Source organism: Pygocentrus nattereri, chromosome 4 (genome assembly GCF_015220715.1).
Source record: "Pygocentrus nattereri isolate fPygNat1 chromosome 4, fPygNat1.pri, whole genome shotgun sequence".
Taxonomy (NCBI): domain Eukaryota; kingdom Metazoa; phylum Chordata; class Actinopteri; order Characiformes; family Serrasalmidae; genus Pygocentrus; species Pygocentrus nattereri.
This window is the reverse complement of record NC_051214.1, coordinates 34,665,457-34,682,196: the sequence shown is the minus strand read 5'-3', so window position 1 is coordinate 34,682,196 and position 16,740 is coordinate 34,665,457. Positions and strand designations below refer to the sequence as shown.

The window sequence follows — 16,740 nt, the reverse complement described above, 5'->3', positions numbered from 1 at the left end:
ATTGTCATGTGTGTTTTTTTTTGTTTTGTTTTGTTTTGGTTTGTTTGTTTGTTTGTTTGTTTGTTTGTTTGTTTGTTTACATGTATTATGTACATGTGTCTTCAGATACAAGCTGGATTTGTATTTTTATTGAATAAAGTTTTAAAGTGTCGTCCTGGAGGATGTAATTAAGTTAGTAATTCTGTGAGTGTGTCAGGCCTTGAATGTTTGAGAGCATGATTTGTGTGTTTTGGTTACTTGTGATTTCTGTACCATGGCTTTCAACTGCTGGTCATAGTATGTTCTTATTAATAAAACAAAATGAAGACATAAATTCAGTTTTAATGAAATTAAGTCTCATTTGAACTTCGGCTTGTAGTCCTGACACATGTTAAATAAGATTAGTACTTCACAAACATATTTTCCATGGATAATATGTGCTTTGTGGATTATAAAGGTACATAATGTTTATAGATTATAGCTCACCTGAGAAAAAATTAGATCTTCACAATCTTACACTTTATGTTGAAAAACTTGAAAATTACATTTTGTGAGGTGAATGTGTATAAAAATGAGAGCAATGTTCAGTTGAAACAGGGAGAGCATTAGGGTTATAAGCTCTGGAATGTTGGAGTATGTATAGAAAAGGGTTTTGTCCATTTTAAAAAAAAAAAAAAAAAAAAAAAAAAAAATCCAGTCTCTATAATGAATATTTGCTGTATTGGAACATAAATGCAGAGGTTAACTGTTTAACTGTACACTATTAGTTGACATCAGGGTAAACCATGGAGTTCTGACTCTTGCCTTGCAGCCCTGTGCAGAAGGCAAATGCAGAGGGGCTGGTAAAGCAAGCAGTATCTGACACTCAGGGCAGTGTGTCCACGTTGACTGAAGTTAGACTGACGTCGTGCAGGATGTTGATACGGTCGATTTGGTTAACCTCTCTGATGCGGTGCTTGAATTCAAAGAGGGGTGTGTTATTGACCGCCACCTTGAATTCATTGATTGAGCAGAGGATCTTCATCTATAGAGGAAGAGGAAAGCCTTGTAAGCCTGTAGTTATGTGAAGCGCTCATCCCTACATTCAACTTAACATTGAACTGGAATTATACTGCATTAGACAGTTACTTAAGAGCTCAAGGCTCAATAGGTGTTTTTGGCTAATGCTGTGATTCGTGATGGTGCAAATAGAGGGTCAAATGTTCTTTCCAAGACACCATATCTAAAACATTTTGAAATATAAAGAAAAGCCAACTTTTTTCCAGTCCCTTACCTCAAAATGTTGTCCAGCAGCAAATGGAAATGGTCCTAGAAGGTTCCTTTCTTCAATCCCCCATTTTTCTCCCAGCTTGTGGTTGCGGACAAGAACCTGCTTCCCCCTTTCATTGAAGCGAGGGTTGATGTGCAAGGCGATATCATTACCACGCAGGAAATTCACTGTGAACCTGGTACATATCCAAAAAAAGGCCAAATTAATGCTCTGGTGTTGAGGAGCAGGCCAACTGCTATTGAAAAATGTATTAAGTTAATTGTGCCTTAAGACGCAGGACTTCTGTTCACTCACATTTTAGCATCAGGCTTAACCTGCCCCCTTATTGTAAGCATCAGCTTGTCATATATACCTCTGGGGAAATTCATGTTGAATGGCATAGACTGAAATAAAGACAAATAGAAACAGTTTGGGGTTGGATTCTCTTTAGTGTTATGCTAGATAATCAGGGTGAGTGATATGGCAAAAATATATCATTACCCATTATGATGCATATTGCCTACTGTGAAAAGTATAGTGTTCCTGAGATTTGGAATAGATGCACTAACAAAACATTCGTGGCACATTTCACAGTATTTAATTTTTTTTATTATTTATTTATTTATTTATTTATTTTAACATGCATGTTTATACAGGACCAATTATACTCTATGAACTCCTGACAATAGGACAACTTTGCTACATGGGACCTCTGTATGGATCGCTTTTTAAGGGAACATGCAGTTTTGTCTGCAAGTCTTTGAAGTAAAGGTTGCCTTTGTGGTCATACTAAACACTATTGGTCCTATAATTTAAAATATGAAATTTGTTTTATCGTAATTTTCCTTCCAAATGTACTCACGATACTCACCCATCTCTAAAACATTGGATATTTGATTGTCAGAGGGTGGGGAAAAATATTAACCAATGGAATGTTGTAAAGGAAAACGTTTTCTAATCCACACTGATGTTAAGTATTAACAATATGCTCAGAAAAGCAAATTGTGTTGTATTTTATTGTGATATCATATTGTCATACCACCCAGCCCTGCAACCAAAATAAGTCTGAAATCAACAGTATTGCCAGATAAACGTGAAAGTAGGCAATGGAGTATGTTACTGTACATCAGAGGTCACCCACCATGCTCCTGTACATCTACCTTCCTGCAGACTTTAGTTCTTAATAACCCCCTGATCCGTTTATTTGTAGCCTTCAGAATAATTGACTGATTAGCTGTAGGAGATGTGTTAAATATGGTCTGGAGGTGACTGCAGCTCTACGTTCTAGTGGAAATAGATAATGTATCCAGCCTAAGGTTTGCTATCTTACCACAGGGCCTGTAGATGGAGTTGGTGGCCATGGCTGCTGCTGACCTCCTGTGGGGCTTTGACCGGGCCATCCAGGCTGCCCAGGCCACCCTGGATGGGTGGGAAGGTACCCTGTTGGCGGAGGAAGCTGTGCAGGCCAGTTGGGCTGGATGGGCTGGCTAGGTTGGCTTGGCTGGCTTGGCTGGCTTGCTGGGGCAGGTAGACTGGGTTGACTAGGTTGGCTTGGTTGGCTAGGTTGAGTTGTTGGAGGAGCAGGCCAGCCCTGCTGGCTGGGTGGTGCTGGTTGGTTTGGTGGCCAGTTCGGTGCACATGGTTGCATTCCAGGCCAGGTAGGCTGGTTGGGCTGAGATGGCCAGCACGGTTGGCAGGGTTGGGCTGGCCAGCCTGGTGCTCCTGGTTGCTGAGTGCCCTGGCATGGCCATATACTGTTACCCTGCTGACCAGATGATGGACAACTCATTCTGTCTAGGAACTATGGGTGAGGGAACACAGTGGGGTTAGTGTGTTATTTAACATGAAGTAAACCAAAGATTTTTGAATGCTATGAACACCATACAATACACAACAATTTTAATCAAGACAAGATAAACTGTTTTAGCAGTGTGCTGAATGGGAAGAAAATGTGTAGTTATTATCCATATATGATATTCATCCAATAATGTGTACATCAGTCCAATACCCTTTGATTAATGTGACAGAACCAGTTTAAATGAATATTACACTTAGACAATACTATTACGATTATGTTCATGACTCAAAGAAGGAAAATCCATTTACTGATGTAGCCACAAGAGGGCTCTATGTTTCACACAAATGATTTAGATCATAAGCTATTGGTCTTGACAGTCTGATTTATGATGAGCTTTGTGTCTCTTAAAGTGATCCAGCGTTCTACAATCAGAAATTTAAAATTGCTCATGGTGACATTTTCACATGGAGTATGACTATAAAATGCTCCTCTGGGAGTATCAAAAGACCTCTGTTGACTACGAATGCATAGTTGAAAGAATATTCATTACTATGAACCCCATCAGTAGTAATTACATTTGGTCACAATCACTTATTCACCAGTTTTCTTAATTTCTGTTCAAATTAAATTCACTGATGTTAATATGACCACTTCTAGTGCAGATCTACCTACAACAAATAAAAATGTATTTGAAAATCTAGTAAACTTACTTATGGTTCTCCTTTAAGACATTGTTTAAAATCTAACGACACACTCAAAACTTTACACATGAAGCTCTGCTGGAAGAATGTATGATACCATCTCCAGATCTTCCTACAGACTGTGTTTCAATGAGGCTTAGTGAGACCTGCTACACTGTTTTCACGTGTGAACACATATATAATCTAGATTATGTGCATTTTAAAAAGCTACAGTGTAAAAAGATACAAGCTACTACGCAGCTTAATTCTTAGTTTTTTCTCACTAACTTCATTATTTCTACTCAGCAGAAAAGTTTCATTAAAAATGGACATACAAATATTTTACATTTGAAAGTTGTGACAGAATTATCAAACATACATACAGAAAAATGATGATGGAATAAGCCTTACTATACCTGTATAAATGCAAAGTAGACTGGGATACACAACCGCAGATGACCTCAGAGCAGACCTGAAAGAAACAACTTCATATATATATATGCCCTTTTGTTTCTGACCACTCCCACTTTCCTAGTTTTCCAAACTTCTTGGAAGACCACACCCAAGGAATGAAATGTCACATTCCACCTCATTACAGCTAAACAAGGTTTTGGATTATATTAAAAAAAAAAGAAAAAGAAGAATCCTATACACTGGTCGATCTAGGCGCATTATTTGGGTGATCTGATAGAGGAACTGAGCATATAAAGTCCTACTGTGCTCAATATCAAAGTCAATATGCATATAAATTATAATGCAATACAATATTTTCATAGATAGCACAACATTCATTAGATAGAGGGTTGGTTTGTATGAGTCCAGTTTGTGTTTATATATATATATATATATATATATATATATATATATATATATATATATATATATATATATATATATAAACACTTAAGAACATATAAATGTCGAAGTTAAATATTCTGCTCTGTGTGGTTTCATCCATACTACTGTTCAAAACTTTAGAATTCTTTGTTATGATAATTAATTCTGTTGTTTTATACACAGTAATTATAGTGAGAGCTACTGTACATAAGACTAATCATAGTCAAATGAGCTACAAGATTATTTTTTTTAGGATATTTCAAATGTTAAATTTATTTACAACATTGCACCACTTTATAAGTCTTCTAAAATCTGATATGGCTCTGTTCATCGATCTGGACACATTATTCACTGCATTTCTACATACAAATGCAGTGCAGAAAACATTTTTGCCCCACAGTCTGTATGTCAGTTTGAAGAATATAACAGACTGTGAATGTGGGGTTTGTTCTAAAATGCTCCATTTAAGGAAAGCTTTCAGAGGCAGTGATGAGATCCAGACATCTGAAATGGTCATTGCATCTAAAAGCTCCTTCAGAGAAAATGATTACACTGTTAGGTAGAACAGTGGTCTTAAGGTTCAATTGTGTACCTAAAAATAAGGTTTTCCAAGTAGAAAAGTAAATATTTTCATCTTTTCACAACCTAATGTTTAAAACAGAACAATAAAATAAAAAGCCTGAAGACGAGGCGGGGTGTGTGGAGTTCATACAAGTTATCAATTCATACAAGTTCCCTGACTAAAGGTACTGAGATGTACCCCTGAGGGTACCACCCCAGTGACAAGAGGGGTAGTGTCCCATTTTTCCCCTTTTTGTTTTTTTTGAGAGTGTACATGAAATGGTTACAAATGCTAATGGTACTAATGTCATCATTAGCATACAGAAATGCTAACAAAAACATTGTTTTAAGTTTTCTAAAAAGCCTTTTAGTCTTAAACATATTGTTTAAAAACTAATTCCTGGTGGAGATGTTGGAATTGCTCCTGTCATCAGCATTGCATATAAAAGCTCAGATGATACATAGAGGTTCACTGGTGGTTTTGGATAGTAAATAAAATGGCTGTATTTACACTGTAAACATTGTGACCTCTGATTTCTCGCATCACCACTGTAAACAAATCAGAGTCTGTTTTTTCACTACGTTCACTAGAACTTAGAATCTTTAAGATTATACTGGTTTATAGCACCATCAACAGAGTGGTCTATCTGCAATGATTTTCAGTGGCGGTTATTTGCTGTTCGTATCTGTCTGTCTACGGATTGGAGCGGGTGGGGCAGGAATGCAGCTGTGTGGACAAACAGACTTTCTTTTCTTCTCAAAGAACTGTCAGTGCATTCATAGATGCACATCCCAAGTTGCCATAGAAACCAGGGTAAGTTTATATAGGGAATAACACTTGGATAATGCAGAAATATGTTGCTCTATGAAGACTGAAGAAAAGTGGCTAGTATGATAAGCAACATACACACTATATGGCCAATTCAGGTTTCTCAGCCACACTCATTGCTAACAGGTGTATAAATCTAGCACATAGCCATGGGTCGCACTGAAGAGCTTGGTGACTTCCATGAGCAACAACAGCTCAGCTTCATATAGGAACTCCAGTGGCCTGCACAGAGCCCTGACCTCAACCCCACTGAATGCCTATGGAATGATTGGAACACTGATTGTGAGCCAGGCCTTCTTATCCAGCATCAGTGCCTCACTTGATGGAATGGACTCAAATTCCCACAGACACTCCAAAATCTTGTGGAAAGCCTCCCTAGAAGAGTGGAAGCTAAGAGCCAAGTATGTATTAATGCCCATAACTTTGGAATGGGATGTCCAACAAACTTACATGAGTGTGATTGTCAGGTGTCCACACACTTTTGGCCATATAATGGAATTTATAATGGGTAAGCTGTTTTAGAAAAACACTTTAGGCACAATTGTTTCTCGGTTTCAAAGGAATATTACAAATGGAGTATTATAATGTCGCATACACACTATTTTCCCTTTCTCCCTTTTTGTCTGTGATCCTCCTTTCTCACCATGGCGTGATCAGCGTGTTGCTGTCAGCGGTCATGAGACTGTTACTAACTGCTCGAAAACATGCACTGACTTGACAAGTCAGGAGTGCAGTAATGCAATTACAGTGGATGGCTCAACTGAGCTGTTGTGTAACACTGCTCATCTGTAAAAGCCCACTGTTTGGATCCACTTTTCAGAACTGGGCACAATCTAAGCAAGGTCGAACCTCACACTATAACATACTGAAGGTTAGGGTCATTCATTGAATCAAATTTATCATTTTCTACAATGATTAAAGCCATTGATCATCTGCTCAAGCCACATTGGCATAATTTACCTTGTTGCTAATTATGTAGCGTTTAGGTTATGGCATCTATAAATATTAGAAATGTAATTTTAGAACAATTTAGTGTACAGCTTAAACCGATGCTATGCTGGTATACTTGCGTATAATTTCTGAAGGGAGCTCTAATGAATTCACCACCATCACATGATTTTGGAGGAGTCATAAGTCCAACATTCAGCAAACTAAGTCATAGTGACCATGGTTACAAAACAAACAAACAGTGGGCAGCACAAAATGAAAGTGTTCTTCATTCCTTCTCTTATTGTCCTTCAACTTCCCTTCACTTTATCATCTTCAAATTCAGTCTCCAACTACGAAGTTAAAGAAACTGACGCTGTTCTTTTATAACATCAAACCCAAAATATCATGGTAATGCATAAATAAATATTTCTGAAAGATTCTGCCTTTACTTTTAAACTTTATATTTTAAACTGTGGCCAACTGTAGTCACTGTGCTTAACATACCATTTCAAACTTTAATCACACTTGAATCACACCAACATCACACAAATGCCCGCTCACAGCACACGGGGGTGGAGGGGACAATGACTTTGTAGTTCTTTTTTTTTTTCTTCTAGAAGTTTGAATGTGAATCTTTGTAAATATCTGCTTTGTCTATCTATTAGCTTTGGCCTAAAACTGTGCTTTATTGCCTTTATTTTCTGTTGCTACTAACAGTGTATCCTTTAGCTTGCTAACTAGCTGTCTAGCAGAGTTGTCATCAACATTCACACCCATTGTGAATGTAGCAAATTAAATGCTACAGTTTTGAAAGATTATTTTTTATTTTTTTTATGTTTATTAAACTGTTTTGTCTGCCACTTTTGGTAAGTTTGAGAAGAGAAATGCATCAGGTTGCAATACGTTCTGCTACTAAAGCCGACACTTTGACCGCTTGTGTAACAAACTTCACTAATAATATAGAAAAGAAAAGGTCCTTAAGGTGCTGTTGGGGACTCAGGCAAGTGGAAATGACAAGGCCAAGTGAATGAGGCTACTTGAAAGCCAGAACTGAAACAGAGACCTTAATTTTTCAAAGCATTAGTCTTTCCTAAAACAATGCTTTAACCAAAAATTTTATTCAGTGTACCCCACACATCACATCTAATGCCTCAGCCAAGACATGTTTTGTGTCCGAAGTTAGCCTCTTTAGTTTTACACTGAATCTATGAGGCTAATGTATCTAACAAGTTGTTAGACTTGCTTATGTGGTTTCAGACTCTTATGACTATGGGTCACATTAATGTCAAAACTCGCACATGCGCAGGGCCCATGGATGCTTCTGTCAGCGAATTCTATTGGCTGATGGCTCCTGGGGGCGTGGCTGACTGCGCAAGACGACAAGCCCCCTTGCAGAAGACAAACATAGTTAGCGGAGACGAACATCGGCAGGTGAGTGAGGTTAAAAACACTAAACTCAGGTTTATCTAAGTTATAAGAATAATTTGCTAGTCAGGCTGAACATCGTTAACCTTTAAGTATCATGCTGGTTGTGCTTATCCATTTAGTTTGGACTTAATCTGTACGGAGTGTAATGTTAGTTTAGCTAATAGCTAACGTTGAGTGGAATTGGCAACGAAATATCTGGAAATTAAATTGTGTAAAAGGACATTTTTACTGAAATAACAAATGAACGCAGCATCAACAATAAAACTTCATATCTTTAATGCTCTGCTACTGGCTTTAGTGTGCAGTTCAGAGGTGTCCAGTCTTGTCCACAAAGGGCCGGTGTGGGTGCAGGTTTTCATTTCACTCCAGCAGAGCGCTCCTGACTCCACTCTTAATCAGTCTGCCTCAGTCTTCAGACAGCAGAGCGCTCCTGACTTCACTCTTAATCAGTCTGCCTCAGTCTTCAGACAGCAGAGCGCTCCTGACTCTACTCTAAATCAGTCTGCCTCAGTCTTCAGACAGCAGAGCGTTCCTGACTCCACTCTTAATCAGTCTGCCTCAGTCTTCAGACAGCAGAGCGCTCCTGACTCCGCTCTTAATCAGTCTGCCTCAGTCTTCAGACAGCAGAGCGTTCCTGACTCCACTCTTAATCAGTTTGCCTCAGTCTTCAGACAGCAGAGCGTTCCTGACTCCGCTCTTAATCAGTCTGCCTCAGTCTTCAGACAGCAGAGCGCTCCTGACTCCGCCCCCAGGAGCCATCAGCCAATAGAATTTGCTGACGGAAGCAGCCATGGGCCCTGCGCGCGCGAGGGATATTTCACATTCTGTTGTCTATAAAATAGACGAGAGTATGTAGACTGAATTTTCTCCATATGCTTGTCCGTGTTTATCGATAACAGTATGTCATGAATCATATTAGCAGGCCCTCTTACTCCATTTAGAATAAGAGGAAAATCATCAATCCCACTTTATATTAAGTGTCTCTAATAGCTGTGTAGTTACATGCAGTGGTGGACAGTAAATATAATTCGTTACTGTACTTAAGTATTTTTTTCATGTATCTGTACTTTACTTAAGTATTTCTATTTTGGGTGACTTTTTACTTTCACTCCACTACATTTCAAAGTCAAATATCTGACTTTTTACTCCACTAGATTTTGAGAAATCTGTTGTTCCTTTTGGTTTCTGTGTGTATAAAAACGTAACATGTCAAAACAAAAAAAAAATGCAAAGCAAGAACACCAATCAGGGCACAGTGGTCACTTTGTTCTGAGCTTGTTTTGACCTGTTGGTCATACCAACCCGGTGCAAGCACACAGTTCAACGTCAGTGCAGCAGTGTAAAAATTTGGGAGCACATACGTCTTCCTAAATGATGAACTAACCTAACTTTGTGTAAATAGATCACAATATAGAAATATGTACACACATGCAGTCGTGACTGGCAGGTTTCTTTTTTTATCAATTCATATAAACACACACACACATATACACTTCCATTTTATAGTAAAGCTTTGGTTAGTTATTGTTTATGAACAGAGACCTACAGTTTAATATAGTAAAGGAAAACGTATTTGTGATCCTGAGTTTAAAGCAAGTTTTTATTCAACTTGTAACTAATTTACAAGGTAATCTTAAACTGAAACTTTGAAACTGCTTGTTTGTAAAAGTGATTTCAGAGCCACTCGGTTCTCCCTGATGGAAACTGTTTACCTACAGTGTTTTGTGCTTATAATCATTTTAATAGACGTCAGCGTCACTAATTGATGACGTTCTATTAAAAGACTGGTTTACCAAGAGAGACGCTGGAGGATTTTCACCTAAAATGAGTTCATGAAGCAAGTCTTGTTATAAAAATGATAACAGGACATCAGAGCCATAAATAATCTTTTAGTACTTTTACTTTCGATACTTAAGTACATTTGAAGGCAAATACTTTAGTACTTTTACTCATGTTGGGGTCTAGAGTAAGGAGTTCTACTTTTACTGGAGTAATATTTTACCTTTGGTATCTCTACTTTAACTCAAGTACATGATTTGTGTACTTTGTCCACCTCTGGTTACATGTGAATAACATGTGCAACAACAATGTAACTAATAATGGTTTAGTCACTGTTACAGATGTAATGACGTGTATCAACTTCAGTTTTGCCTCATGCAATTACACAAGTATCTTAGTAACTAACAGCCTATTCTGTCTCATGTAATTACACAAGGGTAATAACATGAATGTAATCACATTTGGAAACAGACAGAAACAGCAGTTTTTTTCAGAAGGTATTTTTCCAGCAGTAAAAGAAAGTATGTAATAACTTACAGTGTAAGTAATGTCTTAGTGTATCTGACAGCTTTCCTAACATTTAGCTTGAAGTTATGTTGCTTGTGCTGTGCCACTGTATCCTGTTTCAGCTTTAAACCTTTCTGTAATGTGACAGTACAGCAGACATCCCCTTATCTTAAAATGTAGCTTTTATGACATTAAATAAATGTGTTGCATTTCCCCCCAAAGCAATGTCTATATTACCACTCCATTGTTCCACAGTACCTACATAACAACTACACAGGAACTGTCCCCTTGTTTTAGAGTGCAAATTTAACGCTGAATTATAGGAAAGTTCCTGTGTAAAAGATACACTTGTGTAATTACATAGGCTATGCTTCTGTAATCCATCTGTAAGAGTGACAAAATCATAAGTAGTTAGTGCTGTTGCATATGTTATTCTTGTGTAACTATACAGTTATTAGAGACACTTAATATAAAATGGGACCAAATCGTCTAAATACAGTTTGTTTGAACTTCTGCTTTAAACTGCTTATTTTGTACTGACATTGGATCTTTGTCAGGAATAAACATCCTTCTCCTGGATCCATATAGCTGGAAGCAATTGGTGTCATGAGGGGAGAGATAGAAGAGCATATGGAGGTCATCACTTAGTTACCAGTTAGCCATTAGACAGCTGAATAGTTGTGGCCTCTATTTTCTATGCACAATGCAGAATGAATGGGGTTGACTGCTTATCTATCACAATTCTACAAGCACACAAAGACACTCTGCAGGAGAACAGCGTGCCAGCTGTGGGCTGACATACTATGCTGTTAAGTGTGTGTGTGCACATGCATGCGTGTGTCAGTGTGTAGACCTTGGCTAGTGAATTTGGCATCAATATCAACACTGATCTTCATCACTGTAGCCTGTAGCTACTGAAAGCTAATGTTATATGCAGAACACTCATCATGAGCTATACACAGAACCCGCCCCACTATTTTAAATAAAGCAGTGTCAAGGCAGTTGCAGTGCAGTGTGGATAACTTACTTTCAAAATGAGCTTAGCAAATAAAGTAGTTAAGATGCATATATTTTTCATTAAAAGCAGACCTGCAGGGGTATTTTCCACAACTCCAAGTTCGGTCTTAGAAATTTGTAGCACTCTCAGCTTCTCGTGATCCAAATAATCCCAAACACATTTACGGCATTTGGCAGACGCTCTTATCCAGAGCGACTTACAATTTGATCCTTCTACACAGGTAAGCGATTGCAGTGTTAGGAGTCTTGCCCAAGGATTCGTATAGTGTAGGGAGCTTACCCAGCTGGGAGATTGAACCCCAGTCTACAGCATAGAAGGCAGTGGTGTTACCCACTACACTACACCAACCATTTAGTGCCATTAAGGTCTGGACTCTGGGGTGGACAGTCCATTGTTCTGAGAAGACCAGCAGCTTCTTTGTTTGATTTGCAAGTGTTCTTGTTTGTTTTTTTTTTTTCCTTTAATCAATATAAACTTTTGGATAGCTACACGTCCTTTCAGAACCATATGGAAAAGTTGTCTGTTCAGATCTGAAGCAAAAGTGGAGCTTGATTTTCTCCTTTCTCTCAAAAAAGAAAGCTTTAAGCACTGTTTATCTGACGGGGAGAGTTTTAAACTCCAGCTTTGGAAAGTCCTGTTTTTTTTCTTATTTTCCTTTGTTTTTGTCTTCCCTAATGCAGAAACATATCCTGAAAAATAAATAACTTGCAGTTAATTACTGTTTTAGCTTCAAAAATTCAATAGATGTCACTTCATCTATTTAATTTTTGAAGGTAAAAGTCATTAAGTCTAACTTATGCACAGTACTGTAAAAAAAAAAACAAAGAAAACTTCATTAATCCTGAAATAAATACAGTTACTTTAGTATGTTACAGCTGTGCATGTTACATCAGAAAATTCGTTGAAGTTTTAACACGCCCACAAGAGACATAAACAGTAATTTGGTTAATAATGGTAAACAGGTTTACAAATGTGTGCATGAATGACCCTAAATATTTTCACACAATTTAACTTAACCACAGCATTGTTGTACAATTGACCATTTTATGGCCCTCCTCTGACACATTATATCCAACATATTAAAGAGGTCAGAAGTATGTGAACATTATGGATAAATGCATGAAGTTAAGGAACTAAACTTTGTTTGATGAAAGTGTTTTGAAGTGTTTGCTACTGAGACCATATTATACGATTTTGATCAATATATTCACACATTTCATTGCTATCATGACAGATGTTGTATTAAGGATTGAGCTTTGATGCTTACACTATCCTGCATTGGACTTCTCAGTTCCTTATATCTCTTCATGAGGAAAAGAGATCACACCTTACAATGGAAGCTTATTATTCAGTAAATGCTTTGAATTCTTTGGTAACTACTCTGAAAGCTAGTTATGTAGTAATGAGAGTGAAGAATTGAAGAGTAGGCCATAAGGCTCATCTTCAGTCTTCACTCATACAAGTGCTAAATGTAGTGTAGTTTTTCAGGCTCCCTTGCCACTAAACATTGTCCTGAACTTTTTAAATGCTAGTGTAAATGGCATTGTGGGCTGTGTTTGTCCTGGCTCAGTGAATCATAGAGGTGAGGGTGTTTGTTGTGTTGAATGCAGCTGTGAGGAGAAAGGGAGCTGCTATTTTCGGGTCTTATCTGTGCCAGCTGACGTCACGCGAGCTGACAGGCCTTGCGTCTCCTGTAGTCTTCCCAGCAGGCAGCAGTAATATCAGGAGAAAACAGGGGCCAACACCGTGGAGCCAAGCAGAAACTGAACCCCAATGACCTGCTGTCTGATCCACACTGGCAGCAGTAAAGGCACGTGTGTTATGGATTGTCTGGCCACAGCATGTCCACACATCAAACAGATCGAATCAACCTTAACAGCGCACCACTCCACTCTTTTGCATAATTTAATTTGACTGCAAGAGGCAAAAAAATTAGCATACTGCTGAGGTTTCCCTGAAGTGATATGAGGGGAGAGCAGAGACTTTTTTCTCAGTTAAAGATGCTTTAAAGACACTGAAGGTTAGTAAAATGAAAGAAGTCAATTTATGACCAGTGTACACAACTAAAAGTATATAAAGCATAAAAATGAAACATAAAGTGTAATTAGATAGATAGATAGATAGATAGATAGATAGATAGATAGATAGATAGATAGATAGATAGCAAATAAATTGTAATTGTCCATTAAAATGCAGAATTGGGGGCTATGTACTTAATATGCACTTACTGTATTTTCACTAATAACACCATCAAAACATGTCATTTGACAAGGGGTGCCCAAACTTTTGCACATGATTGTAGATAGATAGATGTGTAAGTGTTAGGCAAGTGCACAATATCCAGAGCTGATTAGGAGTTGCAGTGGTGCAGTGATGCAGGGACCAGCGGTCATCAGTCTCAATACAGATTGTAGGAGGACAAGAGGGAAGTGATGACTGTTCATTATAATCTCAGAGTTGCAAAAAAATGCAATCTAAGGATTACAATGTATAACTTTCAAGTGGCTGAGGATGTGCAGAAAGAATGAAAATAAGAGAACCATTTCTTAAACAAAGTCAACATACTCTTAACCTCGCATGTCTCAAATGAAAGGCAACTGTGTTGAATTAAATTGTTCATTTGAGAGCTGAAAGTGGTCTTGAGGTATCAGAGCTGTGCTGGTAATGCTATCAGTGCATTAAACCCATTCCTTTTCCGGCCAATCAGCTCCCGTTGCCAGGCAGCATGAGGAGGGATGCTGTCAGGCAGACACAAGAGGATTGTGGGAAGGGGGGGAGGGTTTGCCAACTACAAAGCGCCTGCATTAGTCCAATGCTGATAAGCCATGCTGTCTCTGTAGAAGAAAAAAAATGCCTGGCAAAAGTCCAAAGTGCTGCTTCATAGCAAACACTGGAAGCCCTTCCCAGAGTGCACTGGTTTAACACAGTCTTGGAGGAAATCAGGATAGACAAGGAGCTGTTGTCATGGGGACAGAGTCATTTCCACTCCTTTAACTGATTTACTATGTAAATGGGAATAAATGCAATTTTATAAGCATAGAAACAGACCTGTTTGATTTTCTATTAATAAGGATTCTTTCCTGTTCTGCACTGCCTGCTTTTCACTGCCCACTAACTGTTTGTGAGCTTCACTATTAGAGTCCACCCTCCTGCACCTCCTTCATCACTGAGCACACCCTGAGCACCCAAACCACTGCAGCTGTTACCTACAATTGAGGGGCATTACTAGGAGATTATGGGCCATAAATAAATAAATACCCCCCCACCCCAAACATTACTTTAGTTTCTAAGACATCTATTAGGTTTTACCTCATTATTAGCAAAGTAACCATGAATTTAATTATTATTTTATAAAGCAATAGTCTATAGATGTTGATATATGTCTTTTTCCATTACATTATCATTAATCCATGATTGACATATATATCAGAAATGCAGACTGTTTCCACTATTAATGAATATAGGGTATTATGTGGTAGTATTTACAAAAGAACATCTAAAAAATAATAATGCTAAGAATGCTAAATAAAAAATAAAAGAATGCTAAAAACGTCAGGCCTCCAGCTAATTTGGTAAACACTGGTCATGTTTTACAAGTAATCTGTAAGTTATTTATTAGTAATCTGCAACATTTTTGCAGCCCATATCATAAACTGAAAACAATTCAGCTTATATAAATGTCCACAAATGCCATCAATTACAAAAGTCTTTACATTATAATATGAAATACTACTCCATAAACAACCTCACTTTTATCCATCCTGCCTTGGCAGAAGACCAGACCACAGATAAGTATGTATATGTGAGTCAATTGGTTTTAGTAAACTTAAGGCTGTATGTAAACTTAAAGACTTAAGGCTGTACACTGTATGTGTATATCTACCTATCTATACTATACTACTCACCTCCATTCAAAGACAGTACATTGCAACTCACATATTCAAACTACATTTTATTTGTCTGAAGCCCAAAAGATCCGCCTCCTGCTTTCTCCTCTAAATCTATACTAAATGGAGTGGATGAAAGAACTGAAATCAATTAGGGCTCATAGCTTTCACTAGGATTGCTCTGATCAGTCTAAGCAGGCGTCACTAATGTCTGACACAGAAACAGACACACACCCTCAGCAAACAATGCAGATGCTTTTGACAGATTTGTGTCTAGTGCCCCTCAGTGGTTATATTGATAAGCACTCCATCAACATAATGGATGAGAACTGCTACACACTGACAGCACTGAGGGTAACTAGATATTTTTACTTCATAGAGAAGCTGAATTTGGTAGTTTACCAAAAAGAAACTACTCACCTCATAGAAGGAGCACATATATGGTCCAGATTTTTTTTGACCTGCCTTTATACTGTCGGGATGTTGCTAGTAAAAACACCCCCCAAGTCATAGGGGGTCCTGCAAGTATGGAGACATAAAGACATCATTGACTTAAAACATAAAATATAAACGTGCCATAACTTTTGCACAGGCCACAATTCATCTATTGTTTTGAAATGTGAAATTTAGAAAATAAACTGTAATTGTGCATTTATGTGTGCAGTAGTGTACTCCCCGTAGAGGACGTGTTAACCTTATTCTCACTTAGAAAATCAACAAAACATGAAATTTGAAGCTTTTGGACGTGGCTGTATATAATTATTGTTAATTAATGTTCCCTTGTGTTTATTTTAGCATTTCATAAATATGATTGAGGGGTCAATGCACTATGTCACTTAGGCCTCTCCGGTCTCCTGGTCAATTCTCTCTTGATACCTGCTTGCATCCTTTGGCTTATATTAATATTTACAGATAGACCAACATCAGTAACGATTACGTCACTGCTCCGTTCCGAGCGCCCACGTCACTCGTTCAACATGACCAAGAGATTCACATCGCGAGAACTGCACATGCATCATCACCATCATCATCATCACCGCACAATCACGTGCTATTCACTTCACGCTCCACCTCTGACGCACAGATAGCTTTTTTCCATCCTGGTCAGTGATTCAGACAGACTGACCATTAGTGGAGCTTCTAGTGTTTCACGCCGCTGTCCAATAAGTGACCTCTAATGAGCGCGCCCTCCTCCTCCCGCTCCTCAGCGCATGCATGCCTCTCTCTTCCCCTCTCGCGAGGGGCGTAGGCGTACCGC

At 38.2% G+C, this 16,740-nt stretch overlaps 1 protein-coding gene across 1 annotated transcript; it reads right to left on the bottom strand.

Annotated features, from left to right (window-relative positions):
• Positions 1-23: 23 nt before the first annotated feature.
• On the bottom strand, positions 24-16,704 carry LOC108411733 (galectin-3). Its single transcript, XM_017683457.2, has 7 exons — positions 16,609-16,704; positions 15,903-16,001; positions 4,123-4,178; positions 2,559-3,029; positions 1,544-1,632; positions 1,253-1,424; positions 24-1,003 (listed from the first exon to the last, which is right to left on the bottom strand). Exons 4-7 carry the CDS (start codon positions 3,015-3,017, stop codon positions 845-847), a joined length of 879 nt encoding a protein of 292 aa, XP_017538946.1. The 5' UTR covers positions 3,018-3,029; positions 4,123-4,178; positions 15,903-16,001; positions 16,609-16,704; the 3' UTR covers positions 24-844.
• Between the last annotated feature and the right edge of the window lie 36 nt (positions 16,705-16,740).